Source organism: Somniosus microcephalus, unplaced genomic scaffold (assembly GCF_052327205.1).
Source record: "Somniosus microcephalus isolate GS21.2 unplaced genomic scaffold, FLI_Smic_1.0 unresolved_chr9, whole genome shotgun sequence".
Lineage (NCBI taxonomy): Eukaryota > Metazoa > Chordata > Chondrichthyes > Squaliformes > Somniosidae > Somniosus > Somniosus microcephalus.
This window is the reverse complement of record NW_028225187.1, coordinates 15,878,561-15,901,267: the sequence shown is the minus strand read 5'-3', so window position 1 is coordinate 15,901,267 and position 22,707 is coordinate 15,878,561. Positions and strand designations below refer to the sequence as shown.

Here is a 22,707-nt window from a genome sequence, read left to right as displayed (position 1 = left end):
CTCTCTAACCCAGGGGTCACTGGGCAGTGATCAGGAGCAGGAACACTGGCTGATTTCCCCTCTCTCTAACACAGGGGTCACTGGACAGTGATCAGGAGCAGGAACCCTGGCTGATTTGCCCTCTCTCTAACCCAGGGGGTCACTGGACAGTGATCAGGAGCAGGAACCCTGGCTGATTTCCCCTCTCTCTAACCCAGGGGTCACTGGGCAGTGATCAGGAGCAGGAACCCTGGCTGATTTCCCCTCTCTCTAACCCAGGGGTCACTGGACAGTGATCAGGAGCAGGAACCCTGACTGATTTCCCCTCTCTCTCTAACCCAGGGGTCACTGGACAGTGATCAGGAGCAGGAACCCTGGCTGATTTCCACTCTCTCTAACCCAGGGGTCACTGGACAGTGATCAGGAGCAGGAACCCTGGCTGATTTCCCCTCTCTCTAACCCAGGGGTCACTGGGCAGTGATCAGGAGCAGGAACCCTGGCTGATTTCCCCTCTCTCTAACCCAGGGGTCACTGGACAGTGATCAGGAGCAGGAACCCTGGCTGATTTCCCCTCTCTCTAACCCAGGGGTCACTGGGCAGTGATCAGGAGCAGGAACACTGGCTGATTTCCCCTCTCTCTAACCCAGGGGTCACTGGGCAGTGATCAGGAGCAGGAACACTGGCTGATTTCCTCTCTCTCTCTAACCCAGGGGTCACTGGACAGTGATCAGGAGCAGGAACCCTGGCTGATTTCCCCTCTCTCTCTAACCCAGGGGGTCACTGGACAGTGATCAGGAGCAGGAACCCTGGCTGATTTCCCCTCTCTCCATCCCAGGGGGTCACTGGACAGTGATCAGGAGCAGGAACCCTGGCTGATTTCCCCTCTCTCTCTAACCCAGGGGTCACTGGACAGTGATCAGGAGCAGGAACCCTGGCTGATTTCCCCTCTCTCTCTAACCCAGGGGTCACTGGACAGTGATCAGGAGCAGGAACCCTGGCTGATTTCCCCTCTCTCTCTAACCCAGGGGTCACTGGACAGTGATCAGGAGCAGGAACCCTGGCTGATTTCCCCGCTCTCTAACCCAGGGGTCACTGGGCAGTGATCAGGAGCAGGAACCCTGGCTGATTTCCCCTCTCTCTCTAACCCAGGGGTCACTGGACAGTGATCAGGAGCAGGAACCCTGGCTGATTTGCCCTCTCTCTAACCCAGGGGGTCACTGGACAGTGATCAGGAGCAGGAACCCTGGCTGATTTCCCCAATCTCTAACCCAGGGGTCACAATATCAGCTGCCTATGATCTACACCCACCGGAGGAAGGGGGTCGATGATTTTCACCGGATTTCTTGCTGCTGGGGAGTGTGCTGGAGGAGGTGTCCTTTGGTTTCGGAGGGGGTGGCAGAATGGGACTGGAATCACGGGCCGGGATGCATTCCTCGGACGACCTCGGTGGGACCTCTTCCATCGCACAGGCTTTCTCGGTCTGCCCATGAGAAACAGGGCGCAATACGGGCAGTGACGATCTCTGGGCAAACAGAAAGGAAATTGTCGGAAAACAGGATCATTAATGAGCACCTCAGGGACCGAGAGGCTCCTGTCTCCCTCACTACCCACACTGACCCTCACCCACAGGGACCGAGAGGCTCCTGTCTCCCTCACTACCCACACTGACCCTCACCCACAGGGACCGAGAGGCTCCTGTCTCCCTCACTACCCACACTGACCATCACCCACAGGGACCGAGAGGCTCCTGTCTCCCTCAGTACCCACTGACCCTCACCCACAGGGACCGAGAGGCTCCTGTCTCCCTCAGTACACACTGACCCTCACCCACAGGGACCGAGAGGCTCCTGTCTCCCTCAGTACCCACTGACTCTCACCCACAGGGACCGAGAGGCTCCTGTCTCCCTCAGTACACACTGACCCTCACCCACAGGGACTGAGAGGCTCCTGTCTCCCTCAGTACCCACACTGACTCTCACCCACAGGGACCGAGAGGCTCCTGTCTCCCTCAGTACCCACTGACTCTCACCCACAGGGACCGAGAGGCTCCTGTCTCCCTCAGTACACACTGACCCTCACCCACAGGGACTGAGAGGCTCCTGTCTCCCTCAGTACCCACTGACTCTCACCCACAGGGACCGAGAGGCTCCTGTCTCCCTCAGTACCCACTGACTCTCACCCACAGGGACCGAGAGGCTCCTGTCTCCCTCAGTACACACTGACCCTCACCCACAGGGACCGAGAGGCTCCTGTCTCCCTCAGTACACACTGACCCTCACCCACAGGGACTGAGAGGCTCCTGTCTCCCTCAGTACACACTGACTCTCACCCACAGGGACCGAGAGGCTCCTGTCTCCCTCAGTACACACTGACCCTCACCCACAAGGACCGAGAGGCTCCTGTCTCCCTCAGTACCCACACTGACTCTCACCCACAGGGACCGAGAGGCTCCTGTCTCCCTCGGTACCCACTGACCCTCACCCACAGGGACCGAGAGGCTCCTGTCTCCCTCAGTGCCCACTGACCCTCACCCACAGAGACCGAGAGGCTCCTGTCTCCCTCAGTGCCCACTGACTCTCACCCACAGGGACCGAGAGGCTCCTGTCTCCCTCAGTACCCACACTGACTCTCACCCACAGGGACCGAGAGGCTCCTGTCTCCCTCGGTACCCACTGACCCTCACCCACAGGGACCGAGAGGCTCCTGTCTCCCTCAGTGCCCACTGACCCTCACCCACAGAGACCGAGAGGCTCCTGTCTCCCTCAGTGCCCACTGACCCTCACCCACAGAGACCGAGAGGCTCCTGTCTCCCTCAGTGCCCACTGACTCTCACCCACAAGGACCGAGAGGCTCCTGTCTCCCTCAGTAACCACTGACCCTCGCCCACAGGGACTGAGAGGCTCCTGTCTCCCTCGGTACCCACTGACCCTCACCCACAGGGACCGAGAGGCTGCTGTCTCCCTCAGTACACACTGACCCTCACCCACAGGGACCGAGAGGCTCCTGTCTCCCTCAGTACCCACTGACCCTCACCCACAGGGAGCGAGAGGCTCCTGTCTCCCTCAGTACCCACTGACTCTCACCCACAGGTACCGAGAAGCTCCTGTCTCCCTCAGTGCCCACTGACCCTCACCCACAGGGACCGAGAGGCTCCTGTCTCCCTCAGTGCCCACTGACCCTCACCCACAGGGACCGAGAGGCTCCTGTCTCCCTCAGTACACACTGACCCTCTCCCACAGGGACCGAGAGGCTCCTGTCTCGCTCAGTACCCACTGACCCTCACCCACAGGGACCGAGAGGCTCCTGTCTCCCTCAGTACCCACTGACCCTCACCCACAGGGACCGAGAGGCTCCTGTCTCCCTCAGTACACACTGACCCTCTCCCACAGGGACCGAGAGGCTCCTGTCTCCCTCAGTGCCCACTGACCCTCACCCACAGGGACCGAGAGGCTCCTGTCTCCCTCAGTACCCACTGACCCTCACCCACAGTGACCGAGAGGCTCCTGTCTCCCTCTGTACCCACAGACCCTCACCCACAGGGACCGAGAGGCTCCTGTCTCCCTCAGTACCCACTGACCCTCACCCACAGGGACCGAGAGGCTCCTGTCTCCCTCAGTACACACTGACCCTCACCCACAGGGACCGAGAGGCTCCTGTCTCCCTCTGTACCCACTGACCCTCACCCACAGGGACCGAGAGGCTCCTGTCTCCCTCAGTACCCACTGACTCTCACCCACAGGTACCGAGAAGCTCCTGTCTCCCTCAGTACACACTGACCCTCACCCACAGGGACCGAGAGGCTCCTGTCTCCCTCAGTACACACTGACCCTCACCCACAAGGACCGAGAGGCTCCTGTCTCCCTCAGTACACAATGACTGTCACCCACAGGTACCGAGAGGCTCCTGTCTCCCTCAGTGCCCACTGACTCTCACCCACAGGGACCAAGAGGCTCCTGTCTCCCTCAGTACCCACTGACCCTCACCCACAGGGACCGAGAGGCTCCTGTCTCCCTCAGTACCCACTGACTCTCACACACAGGGACCGAGAGGCTCCTGTCTCCCTCAGTACCCACTGACCCTCACCCACAGGGACCGAGAGGCTCCTGTCTCCCTCAGTGCCCACTGACTCTCACCCACAGGGACCGAGAGGCTCCTGTCTCCCTCAGTACCCACTGACTCTCACACACAGGGACCGAGAGGCTCCTGTCTCCCTCAGTACCCACTGACCCTCACCAAGAGGGACCGAGAGGCTCCTGTCTCCATCAGTGCCCACTGACCCTCACCCACAGGGACCGAGAGGCTCCTGTCTCCCTCAGTACCCACTGACCCTCACCCACAGGGACCGAGAGGCTCCTGTCTCCCTCAGTACCCACTGACCCTCACCCACAAGGACCGAGAGGCTCCTGTCTCCCTCAGTGCCCACTGACTCTCACCCACAGGGACCGAGAGGCTCCTGTCTCCCTCAGTACCCACTGACCCTCACCCACAAGGACCGAGAGGCTCCTGTCTCCCTCAGTACACACTGACCCTCACCCACAGGGACCGAGAGGCTCCTGTCTCCCTCAGTACCCACTGACCCTCACCCACAGGGACCGAGAGGCTCCTGTCTCCCTCAGTACCCACTGACCCTCACCCACAAGGACCGAGAGGCTCCTGTCTCCCTCAGTACACACTGACCCTCACCCACAGGGACCGAGAGGCTCCTGTCTCCCTCAGTACCCACTGACCCTCACCCACAGGGACCGAGAGGCTCCTGTCTCCCTCAGTGCCCACTGACTCTCACCCACAGGGACCGAGAGGCTCCTGTCTCCCTCAGTACCCACTGACCCTCACCCACAGGGACCGAGAGGCTCCTGTCTCCCTCAGTACACAATGACCCTCACCCACAGGGACCGAGAGGCTCCTGTCTCCCTCAGTATGCACTGACCCTCGCCCACAGCGACCGAGAGGCCCCTGTGTCCCTCAGTACCCACTGACCCTCACCCACAGGTACCGAGAGGCTCCTGTCTCCCTCAGTACCCACTGACTCTCACACACAGGGACCGAGAGGCTCCTGTCTCCCTCAGTACCCACACTGACCCTCACCCACAGGGACCGAGAGGCTCCTGTCTCCCTCAGTACCCACACTGACCCTCGCCCACAGGGACCGAGAGGCTCCTGTCTCCCTCAGTACCCACTGACTCTCACACACAGGGACCGAGAGGCTCCTGTCTCCCTCAGAACCCACACTGACCCTCACCCACAGGGACCGAGAGACTCCTGTCTCCCTCAGTACCCACTGACTCTCACCCACAGGGACCGAGAGGCTCCTGTCTCCCTCAGTGCCCACTGACCCTCACCCACAGGGACCGAGAGGCTCCTGTCTCCCTCAGTACACACTGACCCTCGCCCACAGGGACCGAGAGGCTCCTGTCACCCTCAGTACACACTGACCCTCACCCACAGGGACCGAGAGGCTCCTGTCTCCCTCAGTACCCATTGACCCTCACCCACAGGGACCGAGAGGCTCCTGTCTCCCTCAGTACCCACTGACCCTCACCCATAGGGACCGAGAGGCTCCTGTCTCCCTCAGTACCCACTGACCCTCACCCACAGGGACCGAGAGGCTCCTGTCTCCCTCAGTACCCACTGACCCTCACCCACAGGGACCGAGAGGCTCCTGTCTCCCTCAGTACCCACTGACTCTCACCCACAGGGACCGAGAGGCTCCTGTCTCCCTCAGTACCCACTGACTCTCACCCACAGGGACCGAGAGGCTCCTGTCTCCCTCAGTACCCACTGACCCTCACCCACAGGGACCGAGAGGCTCCTGTCTCCCTCAGTACCCACACTGACCCTCACCCACAGGGACTGAGAGGCTCCTGTCTCCCTCAGTACCCACTGACCCTCACCCACAGGGACCGAGAGGCTCCTGTCTCCCTCAGTGCCCACTCACCCTCGCCCACAGGGACCGAGAGGCTCCTGTCTCCCTCAGTAGCGACTGATCCTCACCCACAGGGACCAAGAGGCTCCTGTCTCCCTCAGTACCCACTGACTCTCACCCACAGGGACCGAGAGGATCCTGTCTCCCTCAGTACCCACTGACTCTCACCCACAAGGACCGAGAGGCTCCTGTCTCCCTCAGTAGCCACTGACCCTCGCCCACAGGGACTGAGAGGCTCCTGTCTCCCTCGGTACCCACTGACCCTCACCCACAGGGACCGAGAGGCTCCTGTCTCCCTCAGTACCCACTGACCCTCACCCACAGGGACTGAGAGGCTCCTGTCTCCCTCAGTACCCACTGACCCTCACCCACAGGGACCGAGAGGCTCCTGTCTCCCTCAGTGCCCACTGACTCTCACCCACAGGGACCGAGAGGCTCCTGTCTCCCTCAGTACCCACTGACCCTCACCCACAGGGACCGAGAGGCTCCTGTCTGCCTCAGTACCCACTGACCCTCACCCACAGGGACCGAGAGGCTCCTGTCTCCCTCAGTACCCACTGACCCTCACCCACAGGGACCGAGAGACTCCTGTCTCCCTCAGTACCCACTGACTCTCACCCACAGGGACTGAGAGACTCCTGTCTCCCTCAGTACCCGCTGACCCTCACCCACAGGGACCGAGAGACTCCTGTTTCCCTCAGTACCCACTGATCCTCACCCACAGGGACCGAGAGGCTCCTGTCTCCCTCAGTACCCACACTGACCCTCACCCACAGGGACCGAGAGGCTCCTGTCTCCCTCAGTACCCACTGACCCTCACCCACAGGGACCGATAGGCTCCTGTCTCCCTCAGTACCCACTGACCCTCACCCACAGGGACCGAGAGGCTCCTGTCTCCCTCAGGACACACTGACCCTCACCCACAGGGACCGAGAGGCTCCTGTCTCCCTCAGTACACACTGACTCTCACCCACAGGGAGCGAGAGGCTCCTGTCTCCCTCAGTACCCACTGACCCTCACCCACAGGGACCGAGAGACTCCTGTCTCCCTCAGTACACACTGACTCTCACCCACAGGGACCGAGAGGCTCCTGTCTCCCTCAGTACCCACTGACCCTCGCCCACAGGGACCGAGAGGCTCCCGTCTCCCTCGGTACCAGCTGACCCTCACCCACAGGGACCGAAAGGCTCCTGTCTCCCTCAGTACCCACTGACCCTCACCCACAGGGACCGAGAGGCTCCTGTCTCCCTCAGTACCCACTGACACTCACCCACAGGGACCGAGAGGCTCCTGTCTCCCTCAGTACCCATTGACCCTCACCCACAGGGACCGAGAGGCTCCTGTCTCCCTCAGTACCCACACTGACCCTCACCCACAGGGACCGAGAGGCTCCTGTCTCCCTCAGTACACACTGACCCTCACCCACAGGGACCGAGAGGCTCCTGTCTCCCTCAGTACCCACTGACCCTCACCCACAGGGACCGAGAGGCTCCTGTCTCCCTCAGCACACACTGACCCTCACCCACAGGGACCGAGAGGCTCCTGTCTCCCTCAGTACCCACTGACCCTCACCCACAGGGACCGAGAGGCTCCTGTCTCCCTCAGTACCCACTGACTCTCACCCACAGGGACCGAGAGGCTCCTGACTCCCTCAGTACCGACTGACCTTCGCCCACAGGGACCGAGAGGCTCCTGTCTCCCTCAGTGCCCACTGACCATCACCCACAGGGACCGAGAGGCTCCTGTCTCCCTCAGTACCCACTGACTCTCACCCACAGGGACCGAGAGGCTCCTGTCTCCCTCAGTACCCACTGACTCTCACCCACAAGGACTGAGAGGCTCCTGTCTCCCTCAGTACCCACTGACCCTCGCCCACAGGGACTGAGAGGCTCCTGTCTCCCTCGGTACCCACTGACCCTCACCCACAGGGACCGAGAGGCTCCTGTCTCCCTCAGTACCCACTGACCCTCACCCACAGGGACCGAGAGGCTCCTGTCTCCCTCAGTACCCACTGACCCTCACCCACAGGGACCGAGAGGCTCCTGTCTCCCTCAGTGCCCACTGACTCTCACCCACAGGGACCGAGAGGCTCCTGTCTCCCTCAGTACACACTGATCCTCACCCACAGGGACCGAGAGGCTCCTGTCTGCCTCAGTACACACTGACTCTCACCCACAGGGACTGAGAGGCTCCTGTCTCCCTCAGTACCCGCTGACCCTCACCCACAGGGACCGAGAGACTCCTGTTTCCCTCAGTACCCACTGATCCTCACCCACAGGGACCGAGAGGCTCCTGTCTCCCTCAGTACCCACACTGACCCTCACCCACAGGGACCGAGAGGCTCCTGTCTCCCTCAGTACCCACTGACCCTCACCCACAGGGACCGAGAGGCTCCTGTCTCCCTCAGTACACACTGACCCTCTCCCACAGGGACCGAGAGGCTCCTGTCTCCCTCAGTACCTACTGACTCTCACCCACAGGGACCGAGAGGCTGCTGTCTCCCTCAGTACCCACTGACCCTCACCCACAGGGACCGAGAGGCTTCTGTCTCCCTCTGTGCCCACTGACCCTCACCAACAGGGACCGAGAAGCTCCTGTCTCCCTCCGTACCCACTGACCCTCACCCACAGGGACCGAGAAGCTCCTGTCTCCCTCAGTACACACTGACCCTCACCCACAGGGACCGAGAGGCTCCTGTCTCCCTCAGTACCCACTGACCCTCACCCACAGGGACCGAGAGGCTCCTGTCTCCCTCAGTACCCACTGACCCTCACCCACAGGGACCGAGAGGCTCCTGTCTCCCTCAGTACACACTGACCCTCACCCACAGGGACTGAGAGGCTCCTGTCTCCCTCAGTACCCACTGACCCTCACCCACAGGGACCGAGAGGCTCCTGTCTCCCTCAGTACCCACTGACCCTCACCCACAGGGACCGAGAGGCTCCTGTCTCCCTCAGTACCCACACTGACCCTCACCCACAGGGACTGAGAGGCTCCTGTCTCCCTCAGTACCCACTGACCCTCACACACAGGGACTGAGAGGCTCCTGTCTCCCTCAGTACCCACTGACCCTCACCCACAGGGACCAAGAGGCTCCTGTCTCCCTCAGTACCCACTGACCCTCTCCCACAGGGACCAAGAGGCTCCTGTCTCCCTCAGTGCCCACTGACCCTCACCCACAGGGACCGAGAGGCTCCTGTCTCCCTCAGTACCCACTGACCCTCACCCACAGGGACCGAGAGGCTCCTGTCTCCCTCAGTACCCACACTGAACCTCACCCACAGGGACCGAGAGGCTCCTGTCTTCCTCAGTACCCACTGACCCTCACCCACAGGGACCGAGAGGCTCCTGTCTCCCTCAGTACCCACAGACCCTCGCCCACAGGGACCGAGAGGCTCCTGTCTCCCTCAGTACCCACAGACCCTCACCCACAGGGACCGAGAGGCTCCTGTCTCCCTCAGTACCTTCTGACCCTCGCCCACAGAGACCGAGAGGCTCCTGTCTCCCTCAGTGCCCACTGACCCTCACCCACAGGGACTGAGAGGCTCCTGTCTCCCTCAGTATCCACTGACCCTCACCCACAGGGACCGAGAGGCTCCTGTCTCCCTCAGTACCCACTGACCCTCACCCACAGGGACCGAGAGGCTCCTGTCTCCCTCAGTACCCACTGATTCTCACCCACAGGGACCGAGAGGCTCCTGTCTCCCTCAGTACCCACACTGACCCTCACCCACAGGGACCGAGAGGCTCCTGTCTCCCTCAGTGCCCACACTGACCCTCACCCACAGGGACTGAGAGGCTCCTGTCTCCCTCAGTACCCACACTGACCCTCACCCACAGGGACCGAGAGGCTCCTGTCTCCCTCAGTACCCACTGACCCTCACCCACAGGGACCGAGAGGCTCCTGTCTCCATCAGTACCCACTGACCCTCGCCCACAGGGACCGAGAGGCTCCTGTCTCCCTCAGTGCCCACTGACCCTCACCCACAGGGACCGAGAGGCTCCTGTCTCCCTCAGTACCCACACTGACCCTCACCCACAGGGACCGAGAGGCTCCTGTCTCCCTCAGTACCCACTGACTCTCACCCACAGGGACCGAGAGGCTCCTGTCTCCCTCAGTACCCACTGACCCTCACCCACAGGGACCGAGAGGCTACTGTCTCCCTCAGTACCCACTGACTCTCACCCACAGGGACCGAGAGGCTCCTGTCTCTCTCAGTACCCACTGACCCTCACCCACAGGGACCGAGAGGCTCCTGTCTCCCTCAGTGCCCACTGACCCTCACCCACAGGGACCGAGAGGCTCCTGTCTCCCTCTGTACCCACTGACCCTCACCCACAGGGACCGAGAGGCTCCTGTCTCCCTCAGTACCCACTGACCCTCACCCACAGGGACCGAGAGGCTCCTGTCTTCCTCAGTACCCACTGACCCTCACCCACAGGGACCGAGAGGCTCCTGTCTCCCTCAGTACCTTCTGACCCTCGCCCACAGGGACCGAGAGGCTCCTGTCTCCCTCAGTACCCACTGATTCTCACCCACAGGGACCGAGAGGCTCCTGTCTCCCTCAGTATCCACACTGAACCTCACCCACAGGGACTGAGAGGCTCCTGTCTCCCTCAGTACCCACACTGACCCTCACCCACAGGGATTGAGAGGCTCCTGTCTCCCTCAGTACCCACTGACCCTCACCCACAGGGACCGAGAGGCTCCTGTCTCCCTCAGTACCCACTGACCCTCACCCACAGGGACCGAGAGTCTCCTGTCTCCTTCAGTACCCACTGACCCTCACCCACAGGGACCGAGAGGCTCCTGTCTCCCTCAGTACCCACACTGACCCTCACCCACAGGGACCGAGAGGCTCCTGTCTCCCTCAGTACACACTGACCCTCACCCACAGGGACCGAGAGGCTCCTGTCTCCCTCAGTACCCACTGACTCTCACCCACAGGGACCGAGAGGCTCCTGTCTCCCTCAGTACACACTGACTCTCACCCACAGGGACCGAGAGGCTCCTGTCTCCCTCAGTACCCACTGACTCTCACCCACAGGGACCGAGAGGCTCCTGTCTCCCTCAGTATCCACTGACCCTCACCCACAGGGACCGAGAGGCTCCTGTCTCCCTCAGTACCCACACTGACCCTCACCCACAGGGACCGAAAGACTCCTGTCTCCCTCAGTACCCACTGACCCTCACCCACAGGGACTGAGAGGCTCCTGTCTCCCTCAGTACCCACTGACCCTCACCCACAGGGACCGAGAGGCTCCTGTCTCCCTCAGTACCCACACTGACCCTCACCCACAGGGACCGAGAGGCTCCTGTCTCCCTCAGTACCCACTGACCATCGCCCACAGGGACCGAGAGGCTCCTGTCTCCCTCAGTGCCCACTGACTCTCACCCACAGGGACCGAGAGGCTCCTGTCTCCCTCAGTACCCACTGACTCTCACCCACAGGGACCGAGAGGCTCCTGTCTCCCTCAGTACCCACTGACCCTCACCCACAGGGACCGAGAGGCTCCTGTCTCCCTCAGTACCCACTGACCCTCACCCACAGGGACCGAGAGGCTCCTGTCTCCCTCAGTACCCACTGACCCTCACCCACAGCGACCAAGAGGCTCCTGTCTCCCTCAGTACACACTGACCCTCACCCACAGGGACCGAGAGGCTCCTGTCTCCCTCAGTGCCCACTGACCCTCACCCACAGGGACTGAGAGGCTCCTGTCTCCCTCAGTGCCCACTGACCCTCACCCACAGGGACCGAGAGACTCCTGTCTGCCTCAGTACCCACTGACCCTCTCCCACAGGGACCGAGAGGCTCCTGTCTCCCTCAGTACCCACTGACCCTCACCCACAGGGACCGAGAGGCTCCTGTCTCCCTCAGTACCCACTGACTCTCACCCACAGGGACCGAGAGGCTCCTGTCTCCCTCAGTACACACTGACCCTCACCCACAGGGACTGAGAGGCTCCTGTCTCCCTCAGTACCCACTGACCCTCACCCACAGGGACCGAGAGGCTCCTGTCTCCCTCAGTACCCACTGACTCTCACCCACAGGGACCGAGAGGCTCCTGTCTCCCTCAGTGCCCACTGACCCTCACCCACAGGGACCGAGAGGCTCCTGTCTCCCTCAGTACTCACTGACCCTCACCCACAGGGACCGAGAGGCTCCTGTCTCCCTCAGTGCCCACTGACCCTCACCCACAGGGGCCGAGAGGCTCCTGTCTCCCTCAGTACCCACTGACCCTCACCCACAGGGACTGAGAGGCTCCTGTCTCCCTCAGTACACACTGACTCTCACCCACAGGGACCAAGAGGCTCCTGTCTCCCTCAGTACACACTGACCCTCACCCACAGGGACCGAGAGGCTCCTGTCTCCCTCAGTACCCACTGACTCTCACCCACAGGGACCGAGAGGCTCCTGTCTCCCTCAGTACCCAGACTGACCCTCGCCCACAGGGACCGAGAGGCTCCTGTCTCCCTCAGTGCCCACTGACTCTCACCCACAGGGACCGAGAGGCTCCTGCCTCCCTCAGTACACACTGACCCTCACCCACAGGGGCCGAGAGGCTCCTGTCTCCCTCAGTACCCACTGACTCTAACCCACAGGGGCCGAGAGGCTCCTGTCTCCCTCAGTACCCACTGACCCTCGCCCACAGGGACCGAGAGGCTCCTGTCTCCCTCAGTACCCACTGACTGTCACCCACAGGAACCGAGAGGCTCCTGTCTCCCTCAGTACCCACTGACCCTCACCCACAGGGACCGAGAGGCTCCTGTCTCCCTCAGTACACACTGACCCTCACCCACAGGGACCGAGAGGCTCCTGTCTCCCTCAGTGCCCAGTGACCCTCACCCACAGGGACCGAGAGGCTCCTGTCTCCCTCAGTACCCACTGACCCTCACCCACAGGGACTGAGAGGCTCCTGTCTCCCTCAGTACACACTGCCTCTCACCCACAGGGACCAAGAGGCTCCTGTCTCCCTCAGTACACACTGACCCTCACCCACAGGGACCGAGAGGCTCCTGTCTCCCTCAGTACCCACTGACTCTCACCCACAGGGACCGAGAGGCTCCTGTCTCCCTCAGTACCCAGACTGACCCTCGCCCACAGGGACCGAGAGGCTCCTGTCTCCCTCAGTGCCCACTGACTCTCACCCACAGGGACCGAGAAGCTCCTGTCTCCCTCAGTACACACTGACCCTCACCCACAGGGGCCGAGAGGCTCCTGTCTCCCTCAGTACCCACTGACCCTCGCCCACAGGGACCGAGAGGCTCCTGTCTCCCTCAGTGCCCAGTGACCCTCACCCACAGGGACCGAGAGGCTCCTGTCTCCCTCAGTACCCACTGACCCTCACCCACAGGGAGCGAGAGGCTCCTGTCTCCCTCAGTACTCACTGACCCTCACCCACAGGGACCGAGAGACTGGACAGTGATCAGGAGCAGGAACCCTGGCTGATTTCCCTCTCTCTCTAACCCAGGGGTCACTGGACAGCGATCAGGAGCAGGAACCCTGGCTGATTTTGAGATGCGATTGGGTCAGATTGAGATGGGGGCACTCACGTGGCTCAGGGACAGCCCATTCCCCCCCACCATGGGGGCTAGCTCGGGCGTGGACTCCAGGGTTTTGACGACGGGACTGGGCTGGGTGATCAGCGGTCCGGTGCTGCTCGTCGCGGTCTGCTTCACCAGCGCCATGGCCCGCTCTGGGATGCGGCCAGGATCGGAGCAGGAGTTCTGCCAGGACACCAGTTTGTGGCTGAGGAGATCCTTGACCTGTTCGGGGGAAGGCAAGGAGAAAAGTCATTGAAGCGGCCAGAGTTAAAGTTCAAACGAGAGGCGAAAGGTCAGTGTTGGCCAACGTGGAGGAGGGAAGCTCCCTCTACACTGTCCCATCAAACACTCCCAGGGCAGGTACAGCACGGGTTAGATACAGAGTAAAGCTCCCTCCTACACTGTCCCATCAAACACTCCCAGGGCAGGTACAGCACGGGTTAGATACAGAGTAAAGCTCCCTCTACACTGTCCCATCAAACACTCCCAGGGCAGGTACAGCACGGGTTAGATACAGAGTAAAGCTCCCTCTACACTGTCCCATCAAACACTCCCAGGGCAGGTACAGCACGGGGTTAGATACAGAGTAAAGCTCCCTCTACACTGTCCCATCACACACTCCCAGGGCAGGTACAGCACGGGGTTAGATACAGAGTAAAGCTCCCTCTACACTGTCCCATCAAACACTCCCAGGGCAGGTACAGCACGGGTTAGATACAGAGCAAAGCTCCCTCTACACTGTCCCATCAAACACTCCCAGGGCAGGTACAGAACGGGTTAGATACAGAGTAAAGCTCCCTCTACACTGTCCCATCAAACACTCCCAGGGCAGGTACAGCACGGGGTTAGGTACAGAGTAAAGCTCCCTCGACACTGTCCCATCAAAAACTCCCAGGGCAGGTACAGCACAGGTTAGATACAGAGTAAAGCTCCCTCTACACTGTCCCATCAAACACTCCTAGGGCAGGTACAGCACGGGTTAGATACAGAGTAAAGCTCCCTCTACACTGTCCCATCAAACACTCCCAGGGCAGGTACAGAACGGGTTAGATACAGAGTAAAGCTCCCTCTACACTGTCCCATCAAACACTCCCAGGGCAGGTACAGCATGGGGTTAGATACAGAGTAAAGCTCCCTCTACACTGTCCCATCAAACACTCCCAGGGCAGGTACAGCACGGGTTAGATACAGAGTAAAGCTCCCTCTACACTGTCCCATCCAACACTCCCAGGGCAGGTACAGCACGGGGTAGATACAGAGCAAAGTTCCCTCTACACTGTCCCATCAAACACTCCCAGGGCAGGTACAGCACGGGGTTAGATACAGAGTAAAGCTCCCTCTACACTGTCCCATCAAACACTCCCAGGGCAGGTACAGCATGGGTTAGATACAGAGTAAAGCTCCCTCTACACTGTCCCATCAAACACTCCCAGGGCAGGTACAGCACGGGGTTAGATACAGAGTAAAGCTCCCTCTACACTGTCCCATCAAACACTCCCAGGGTAGGTACAGCACGGGGTTAGATACAGAGTAAAGCTCCCTCTACACTGTCCCATCAAACACTCCCAGGGCAGGTACAGCACGGGTTAGATACAGAGTAAAGCTCCCTCTACACTGTCCCATCAAACACTCCCAGGGCAGGTACAGAATGGGTTAGATACAGAGTAAAGCTCCCTCTACACTGTCCCATCAAACACTCCCAGGGCAGGTACAGCACGGGTTAGATACAGAGTAAAGCTCCCTCTACACTGTCCCATCAAACACTCCCAGGGCAGGTACAGCACGGGGTAGATACAGAGCAAAGCTCCCTCTACACTGTCCCATCAAACACTCCCAGGGCAGGTACAGCACGGGGTTAGATACAGAGTAAAGCTCCCTCTACACTGTCCCATCAAACACTCCCAGGGCAGGTACAGCATGGGTTAGATACAGAGTAAAGCTCCCTCTACACTGTCCCATCAAACACTCCCAGGGCAGGTACAGCACGGGGTTAGATACAGAGTAAAGCTCCCTCTACACTGTCCCATCAAACACTCCCAGGGTAGGTACAGCACGGGGTTAGATACAGAGTAAAGCTCCCTCTACACTGTCCCATCAAACACTCCCAGGGCAGGTACAGCACGGGTTAGATACAGAGTAAAGCTCCCTCTACACTGTCCCATCAAACACTCCCAGGGCAGGTACAGCACGGGTTAGAGGCAGAGTAAAGCTCCCTCTACACTGTCCCATCAAACACTCCCAGGGCAGGTACAGCACGGGGTTAGATACAGAGTAAAGCTCCCTCTACACTGTCCCATCAAACACTCCCGGGACAGGTACAGCACGGGGTTAGATACAGAGTAAAGCTCCCTCTACACTGTCCCATCAAACACTCCCAGGGCAGGAACAGCACGGGGTTAGATACAGAGTAAAGCTCCCTCTACACTGTCCCATCAAACACTCCCAGGGCAGGTACAGCACGGGGTTAGATACAGACTAAAGCTCCCTCTACACTCTCCCATCAAACACTCCCGGGACAGGTACAGCACGGGTTAGATACAGAGTAAAGCTCCCTCTACACTGTCCCATCAAACACTCCCAGGGCAGGTACAGCACGGGGTTAGATACAGAGTAAAGCTCCCTCTACACTGTCCCATCAAACACTCCCAGGGCAGGTACAGCACGGGTTAGATACAGAGTAAAGCTCCCTCCACACTGTCCCATCAAACACTCCCAGGGCAGGTACAGCACGGGGTTAGATACAGAGTAAAGCTCCCTCTACACTGTCCCATCAAACACTCCCAGGGCAGGTACAGCACGGGGTTAGATACAGAGTAAAGCTCCCTCTACACTGTCCCATCAAACACTCCCAGGGCAGGTACAGCACGGGGTTAGATACAGAGTAAAGCTCCCTCTACACTGTCCCATCAAACACTCCCAGGGTAGGTACAGCACGGGGTTAGATACAGAGTAAAGCTCCCTCTACACTGTCCCATCAAACACTCCCGGGACAGGTACAGCACGGGGTTAGATACAGAGTAAAGCTCCCTCTACACTGTCCCATCAAACACTCCCAGGGCAGGAACAGCACGGGGTTAGATACAGAGTAAAGCTCCCTCTACACTGTCCCATCAAACACTCCCAGGGCAGGTACAGCACGGGGTTAGATACAGAGTAAAGCTCCCTCTACACTCTCCCATCAAACACTCCCGGGACAGGTACAGCACGGGTTAGATACAGAGTAAAGCTCCCTCTACACTGTCCCGTCAAACATTCCCAGGGCAGGTACAGCACGGGATTAGATACAGAGTAAAGCTCCCTCCACACTGTCCCATCAAACACTCCCAGGGCAGGTACAGCACGGGTTAGATAATGAGTAAAGCTCCCTCTACACTGTCCCCATCAAACACTCCCAGGGCAGGTACAGAGGGTTAGATGCAGAGTAAAGCTCCCTTTACACTGTCCCATCAAACACTCCCAGGGCAGGTACAGCACGGGCTTAGATACAGAGTAAAGCTCCCTCCACACTGTCCCCATCAAACACTCCCAAGGCAGGTACAGCACGGGGTTAGATACAGAGTAAAGCTCCCTCTACACTGTCCCGCCAAACATTCCCAGGGCAGGTACAGCACGGGGTTAGATACAAACTAAAGCTCCCTCTACACTGTCCCATCAAACACTCCCAGGGCAGGTACAGCACGGGTTAGATACAGAGTAAAGCTCCCTCTACATTGTCCCATCAAACACTGCCAGGGCAGGTACAGCACGGGTTAGATACAGAGTAAAGCTCCCTCTACACTGTCCCATCAAACACTCCCAGGGCAGGTACAGAACGGGGTTAGATACAGAGTAAAGCTCAATCTACACGGTCCCATCAAACACTCCCAGGGCAGGTACAGCACAGGTTAGATACAGAGTAAAGCTCCTTCTACACTGTCACATCAAACACTCCCAGGGCAGGTACAGCACGGGGTTAGATACAGAGTAAAGCTCCCTCTACACTGTCCCATCAAACACTCCCAGGGCAGGTACAGCAAGGGTTAGATACAGAGCAAAGCTCCTTCTACACTGTCCCATCAAACACTCCCAGGGCAGGTACAGCACGGGTTAGATACAGAGTAAAGCTCCTTCTACACTGTCCCATCAAACACTCCCAGGGCAGGTACAGCACGGGTTAGATACAGAGTAAAGCTCCCTCTACACTGTCCCGTCAAACATTCCCAGGGCAGGTACAGCACGGGGTTAGATACAGAGTAAAGCTCCCTCTACACTGTCCCATCAAACACTCCCAGGGCAGGTACAGCACGGGTTAGATAATGAGTAAATCTCCCTCTACACTGTCCCCATCAAACACTCCCAGGGCAGGTACAGAGGGTTAGATGCAGAGTAAAGCTCCCTTTACACTGTCCCATCAAACACTCCCAGGGCAGGTACAGCACGGGCTTAGATACAGAGTAAAGCTCCCTCTACACTGTCCCCATCAAACACTCCCAAGGCAGGTACAGCACGGGGTTAGATACAGAGTAAAGCTCCCTCTACACTGTCCCGCCAAACATTCCCAGGGCAGGTACAGCACGGGGTTAGATACAGACTAAAGCTCCCTCTACACTGTCCCATCAAACACTCCCAGGGCAGGTACAGCACGGGTTAGATACAGAGTAAAGCTCCCTCTACATTGTCCCATCAAACACTGCCAGGGCAGGTACAGCACGGGTTAGATACAGAGTAAAGCTCCCTCTACACTGTCCCATCAAACATTCCCAGGGCAGGTACAGAACGGGGTTAGATACAGAGTAAAGCTCCCTCTACACGGTCCCATCAAACACTCCCAGGGCAGGTACAGCACGGGGTTAGATACAGAGTAAAGCTCCCTCTACACTGTCCCATCAAACACTCCCAGGGCAGGGACAGCAAGGGTTAGATACAGAGCAAAGCTCCTTCTACACTGTCCCATCAAACACTCCCAGGGCAGGTACAGCACGGGTTAGATACAGAGTAAAGCTCCTTCTACACTGTCCCATCAAACACTCCCAGGGCAGGTACAGCACGGGTTAGATACAAAGTAAAGCTCCCACTGCACTGTCCCATCAAACACTCCCAGGGTAGGTACAGCACGGGGTTAGATACAGAGTAAAGCTCCCTCTACACTGTCCCATCAAACACTCCCAGGGCAGGTATAGCATGGGTTAGATACAGAGTAAAGCTCCCTCTACACTGTCCCATCAAACACTCCCAGGGTAGCTACAGCACGGGGTTAGATACAGAGTAAAGCTCGCTCTACACTGTCCCATCAAACACTCCCAGGGCAGGTACAGCACGGATTAGATACAGAGTAAAGCTCCCTCTACACTATCCCATCAAACACTCCCTGGGCAGGTACAGCACGGGTTAGATACAGAGTAAAGCTCCCTCTACACTGTCCCATCAAACATTCCCAGGGCAGGTACAGCACGGGTTAGATACAGAGTAAAGCTCCCTCTACACTGTCCCATCAAACACTCCCAGGGCAGGTACAGCACGGGTTAGATACAGAGTAAAGCTCCCTCTACACTGTCCCATCAAACACTCCCAGGGCAGGTACAGCACGGGGTTAGATACAGAGTAAAGCTCCCTCTACACTGTCCCATCAAACACTCCCAGGGCAGGAACGGCACGGTGTTAGATAGAGAGTAAAGCTCCCTCTGCACTGTCCCATCCAACACTCCCAGGCCAGGTACAGCACGTGTTAGATACAGAGTAAAGCTCCCTCTACACTGTCCCATCAAACACTCCCAGGGCAGGTACAGCACGGGGTTAGATACAGAGTAAAGCTCCCTCTACACTGTCCCATCAAACACTCCCAGGGCAGGTACAGCACGGGGTTAGATACAGAGTAAAGCTCCCTCTACACTGTCCCATCAAACACTCCCAGGGCAGGGACAGCAAGGGTTAGATACAGAGCAAAGCTCCTTCTACACTGTCCCATCAAACACTCCCAGGGCAGGTACAGCACGGGTTAGATACAGAGTAAAGCTCCTTCTACACTGTCCCATCAAACACTCCCAGGGCAGGTACAGCACGGGTTAGATACAAAGTAAAGCTCCCACTGCACTGTCCCATCAAACACTCCCAGGGTAGGTACAGCACGGGGTTAGATACAGAGTAAAGCTCCCTCTACACTGTCCCATCAAACACTCCCAGGGCAGGTATAGCACGGGTTAGATACAGAGTAAAGCTCCCTCTACACTGTCCCATCAAACACTCCCAGGGTAGCTACAGCACGGGGTTAGATACAGAGTAAAGCTCGCTCTACACTGTCCCATCAAACACTCCCAGGGCAGGTACAGCACGGATTAGATACAGAGTAAAGCTCCCTCTACACTATCCCATCAAACACTCCCTGGGCAGGTACAGCACGGGTTAGATACAGAGTAAAGCTCCCTCTACACTGTCCCATCAAACATTCCCAGGGCAGGTACAGCACGGGTTCGATACAGAGTAAAGCTCCCTCTACACTGTCCCATCAAACACTCCCAGGGCAGGTACAGCACGGGTTAGATACAGAGTAAAGCTCCCTCTACACTGTCCCATCAAACACTCCCAGGGCAGGTACAGCACGGGGTTAGATACAGAGTAAAGCTCCCTCTACACTGTCCCATCAAACACTCCCAGGGCAGGAACGGCACGGTGTTAGATAGAGAGTAAAGCTCCCTCTGCACTGTCCCATCAAACACTCCCAGGCCAGGTACAGCACGTGTTAGATACAGAGTAAAGCTCCCTCTACACTGTCCCATCAAACACTCCCAGGGCAGGTACAGCACGGGGTTAGATACAGAGTAAAGCTCCCTCTACACTGTCCCATCAAACTCTCCCAGGGCAGGTACTGCACGGGGTTAGATACAGAGTAAAGCTCCCTCTACACTGTCCCATCAACACTCCCAGGGCAGGTACAGCACGGGGTTAGATACAGAGTAAAGCTCCCTCTACACTGTCCCATCAAACACTCCCAGGGCACGTACAGCACGGTGTTAGATACAGAGTAAAGCTCCCTCTACACTGTCCCATCAAACACTCCCAGGGCAGGTACAGCACGGGTTAGATACAGAGTAAAGCTCCCTCTACACTGTCCCATCAAACACTCCCAGGGCAGGTACAGCACGGGTTAGATACAGAGTAAACCTCCCTCTACACTGTCCCATCAAACACTCCCAGGGCACGTACAGCACGGGTTAGATACAAAGTAAAGCTCCCTCTACATTGTCCCATCAAACACTCCCAGGTCAGGTACAGCACGGGGTAAGATACAGAGTAAAGCTCCCTCTACACTGTCCCATCAAACACTCCCAGGGCAGGTACAGCACGGGTTAGATACAAAGTAAAGCTCCCTCTACACTGTCCCATCAAACACTCCCAGGGCAGATACAGCACGGGGTTAGATACAGAGTAAAGCTCCCTCTACACTGTCCCATCAAACACTCCCAGGGCAGGTACAGCACGGGTTAGATACAAAGTAAAGCTCCCTCTACACTGTCCCATCAAACACTCCCAGGGCAGGTACAGCACGGGTTAGATACAAAGTAAAGCTCCCTCTACACTGTCCCATCAAACACTCCCAGGGCAGGTACAGCACGGGGTTAGATACAGAGTAAAGCTCCCTCTACACTGTCCCATCAAACACTCCCAGGGCAGGAACGGCACGGTGTTAGATAGAGAGTAAAGCTCCCTCTGCACTGTCCCATCAAACACTCCCAGGCCAGGTACAGCACGTGTTAGATACAGAGTAAAGCTCCCTCTACACTGTCCCATCAAACACTCCCAGGGCAGGTACAGCACGGGGTTAGATACAGAGTAAAGCTCCCTCTACACTGTCCCATCAAACTATCCCAGGGCAGGTACTGCACGGGGTTAGATACAGAGTAAAGCTCCCTCTACACTGTCCCATCAACACTCCCAGGGCAGGTACAGCACGGGGTTAGATACAGAGTAAAGCTCCCTCTACACTGTCCCATCAAACACTCCCAGGGCACGTACAGCACGGTGTTAGATACAGAGTAAAGCTCCCTCTACACTGTCCCATCAAACACTCCCAGGGCAGGTACAGCACGGGTTAGATACAGAGTAAAGCTCCCTCTACACTGTCCCATCAAACACTCCAAGGGCAGGTACAGCACGGGTTAGATACAGAGTAAACCTCCCTCTACACTGTCCCATCAAACACTCCCAGGGCACGTACAGCACGGGTTAGATACAAAGTAAAGCTCCCTCTACATTGTCCCATCAAACACTCCCAGGTCAGTTACAGCACGGGGTTAGATACAGAGTAAAGCTCCCTCTACACTGTCCCATCAAACACTCCCAGGGCAGGTACAGCACGGGTTAGATACAAAGTAAAGCTCCCTCTACACTGTCCCATCAAACACTCCCAGGGCAGATACAGCACGGGGTTAGATACAGAGTAAAGCTCCCTCTACACTGTCCCATCAAACACTCCCAGGGCAGGTACGTTGAGGGAGATAGTGGTCTACGGTCATGACGGGTACTTGCCTTGACGTGGTAGAGGCTGAACTGTTTGGAGACGGCACACTGTCGGTCAACCAGGAAGCAGTAGCGGCGGCGTTCCTCCACCAGGGCGGACGTGTAACCCTCGGCCACCAGGAGGTCCATCTCGCACTGCTTGCGGCTGATGAGCTCCACGAACTGGAACGAGAGGGAGAGATGGTCACGCCCCGCGCTCTCACAGGTTGTCCCGCTTATTGCTAGATTGATCCCTGGGTTGAGAGAGTTAGTCACAGAGTCATAACGGCACAGAAGGAGGCCATTCGGCCCGTCGAGCCTGCTCCGCCATTCAATGTGATCATGGCTGATCATCCAAATTCAGTACCCTGTCCCTGCTTTCTCCCCATATCCCTTGACCCCTTTAGCCTCAAGAAATATATCCAACTCCTTCTTGAATATATTTAATGAATTGGCCTCCACTGCCTTCTGTGGTAGAGAATTCCACAGGTTCACCACTCTCTGGGTGAAGAAATTCCTCCTCATCTCTGTCCTAAATGGCTTACCCCTTATCCTTAGACTGTGACCCCTGGTTCTGGACTCCCCGACCATCGGGAACATCCTTCCTGCATCTAGTCTGTCTAGTCCTGTTAGAATTTTATAAGTTTCAATGAGATCCCCTCTCATTCTTCTAAACTCCAGCGAGTATAAGCCCAATCGACCCAATCTCTCCTCATACGTCATTCCTGCCATCCCAGGTATCAGTCTGGTGAATCTTCGCTGCACTCCCTCCATGGCAAGAACATCC

General features: G+C 58.1%; 1 protein-coding gene across 1 annotated transcript in view; it reads right to left on the bottom strand.

The window, feature by feature from the left end:
- The window catches only part of LOC147084819 (BAR/IMD domain-containing adapter protein 2-like), a 44,335-nt gene extending 22,213 nt beyond the window's left edge, over window positions 1-22,122 (bottom strand). Inside the window, exons 1-3 of the mRNA XM_085979538.1 lie at window positions 21,951-22,122; window positions 13,458-13,670; window positions 1,288-1,501 (exon numbers count right to left, since the gene is read on the bottom strand). Of these exons, the coding sequence (XP_085835664.1) occupies window positions 1,288-1,501; window positions 13,458-13,670; window positions 21,951-22,070 (547 nt within the window). The 5' untranslated portion in view covers window positions 22,071-22,122. The remainder of the gene's footprint in view (window positions 1-1,287; window positions 1,502-13,457; window positions 13,671-21,950) is intronic.
- Window positions 22,123-22,707: the final 585 nt, after the last annotated feature.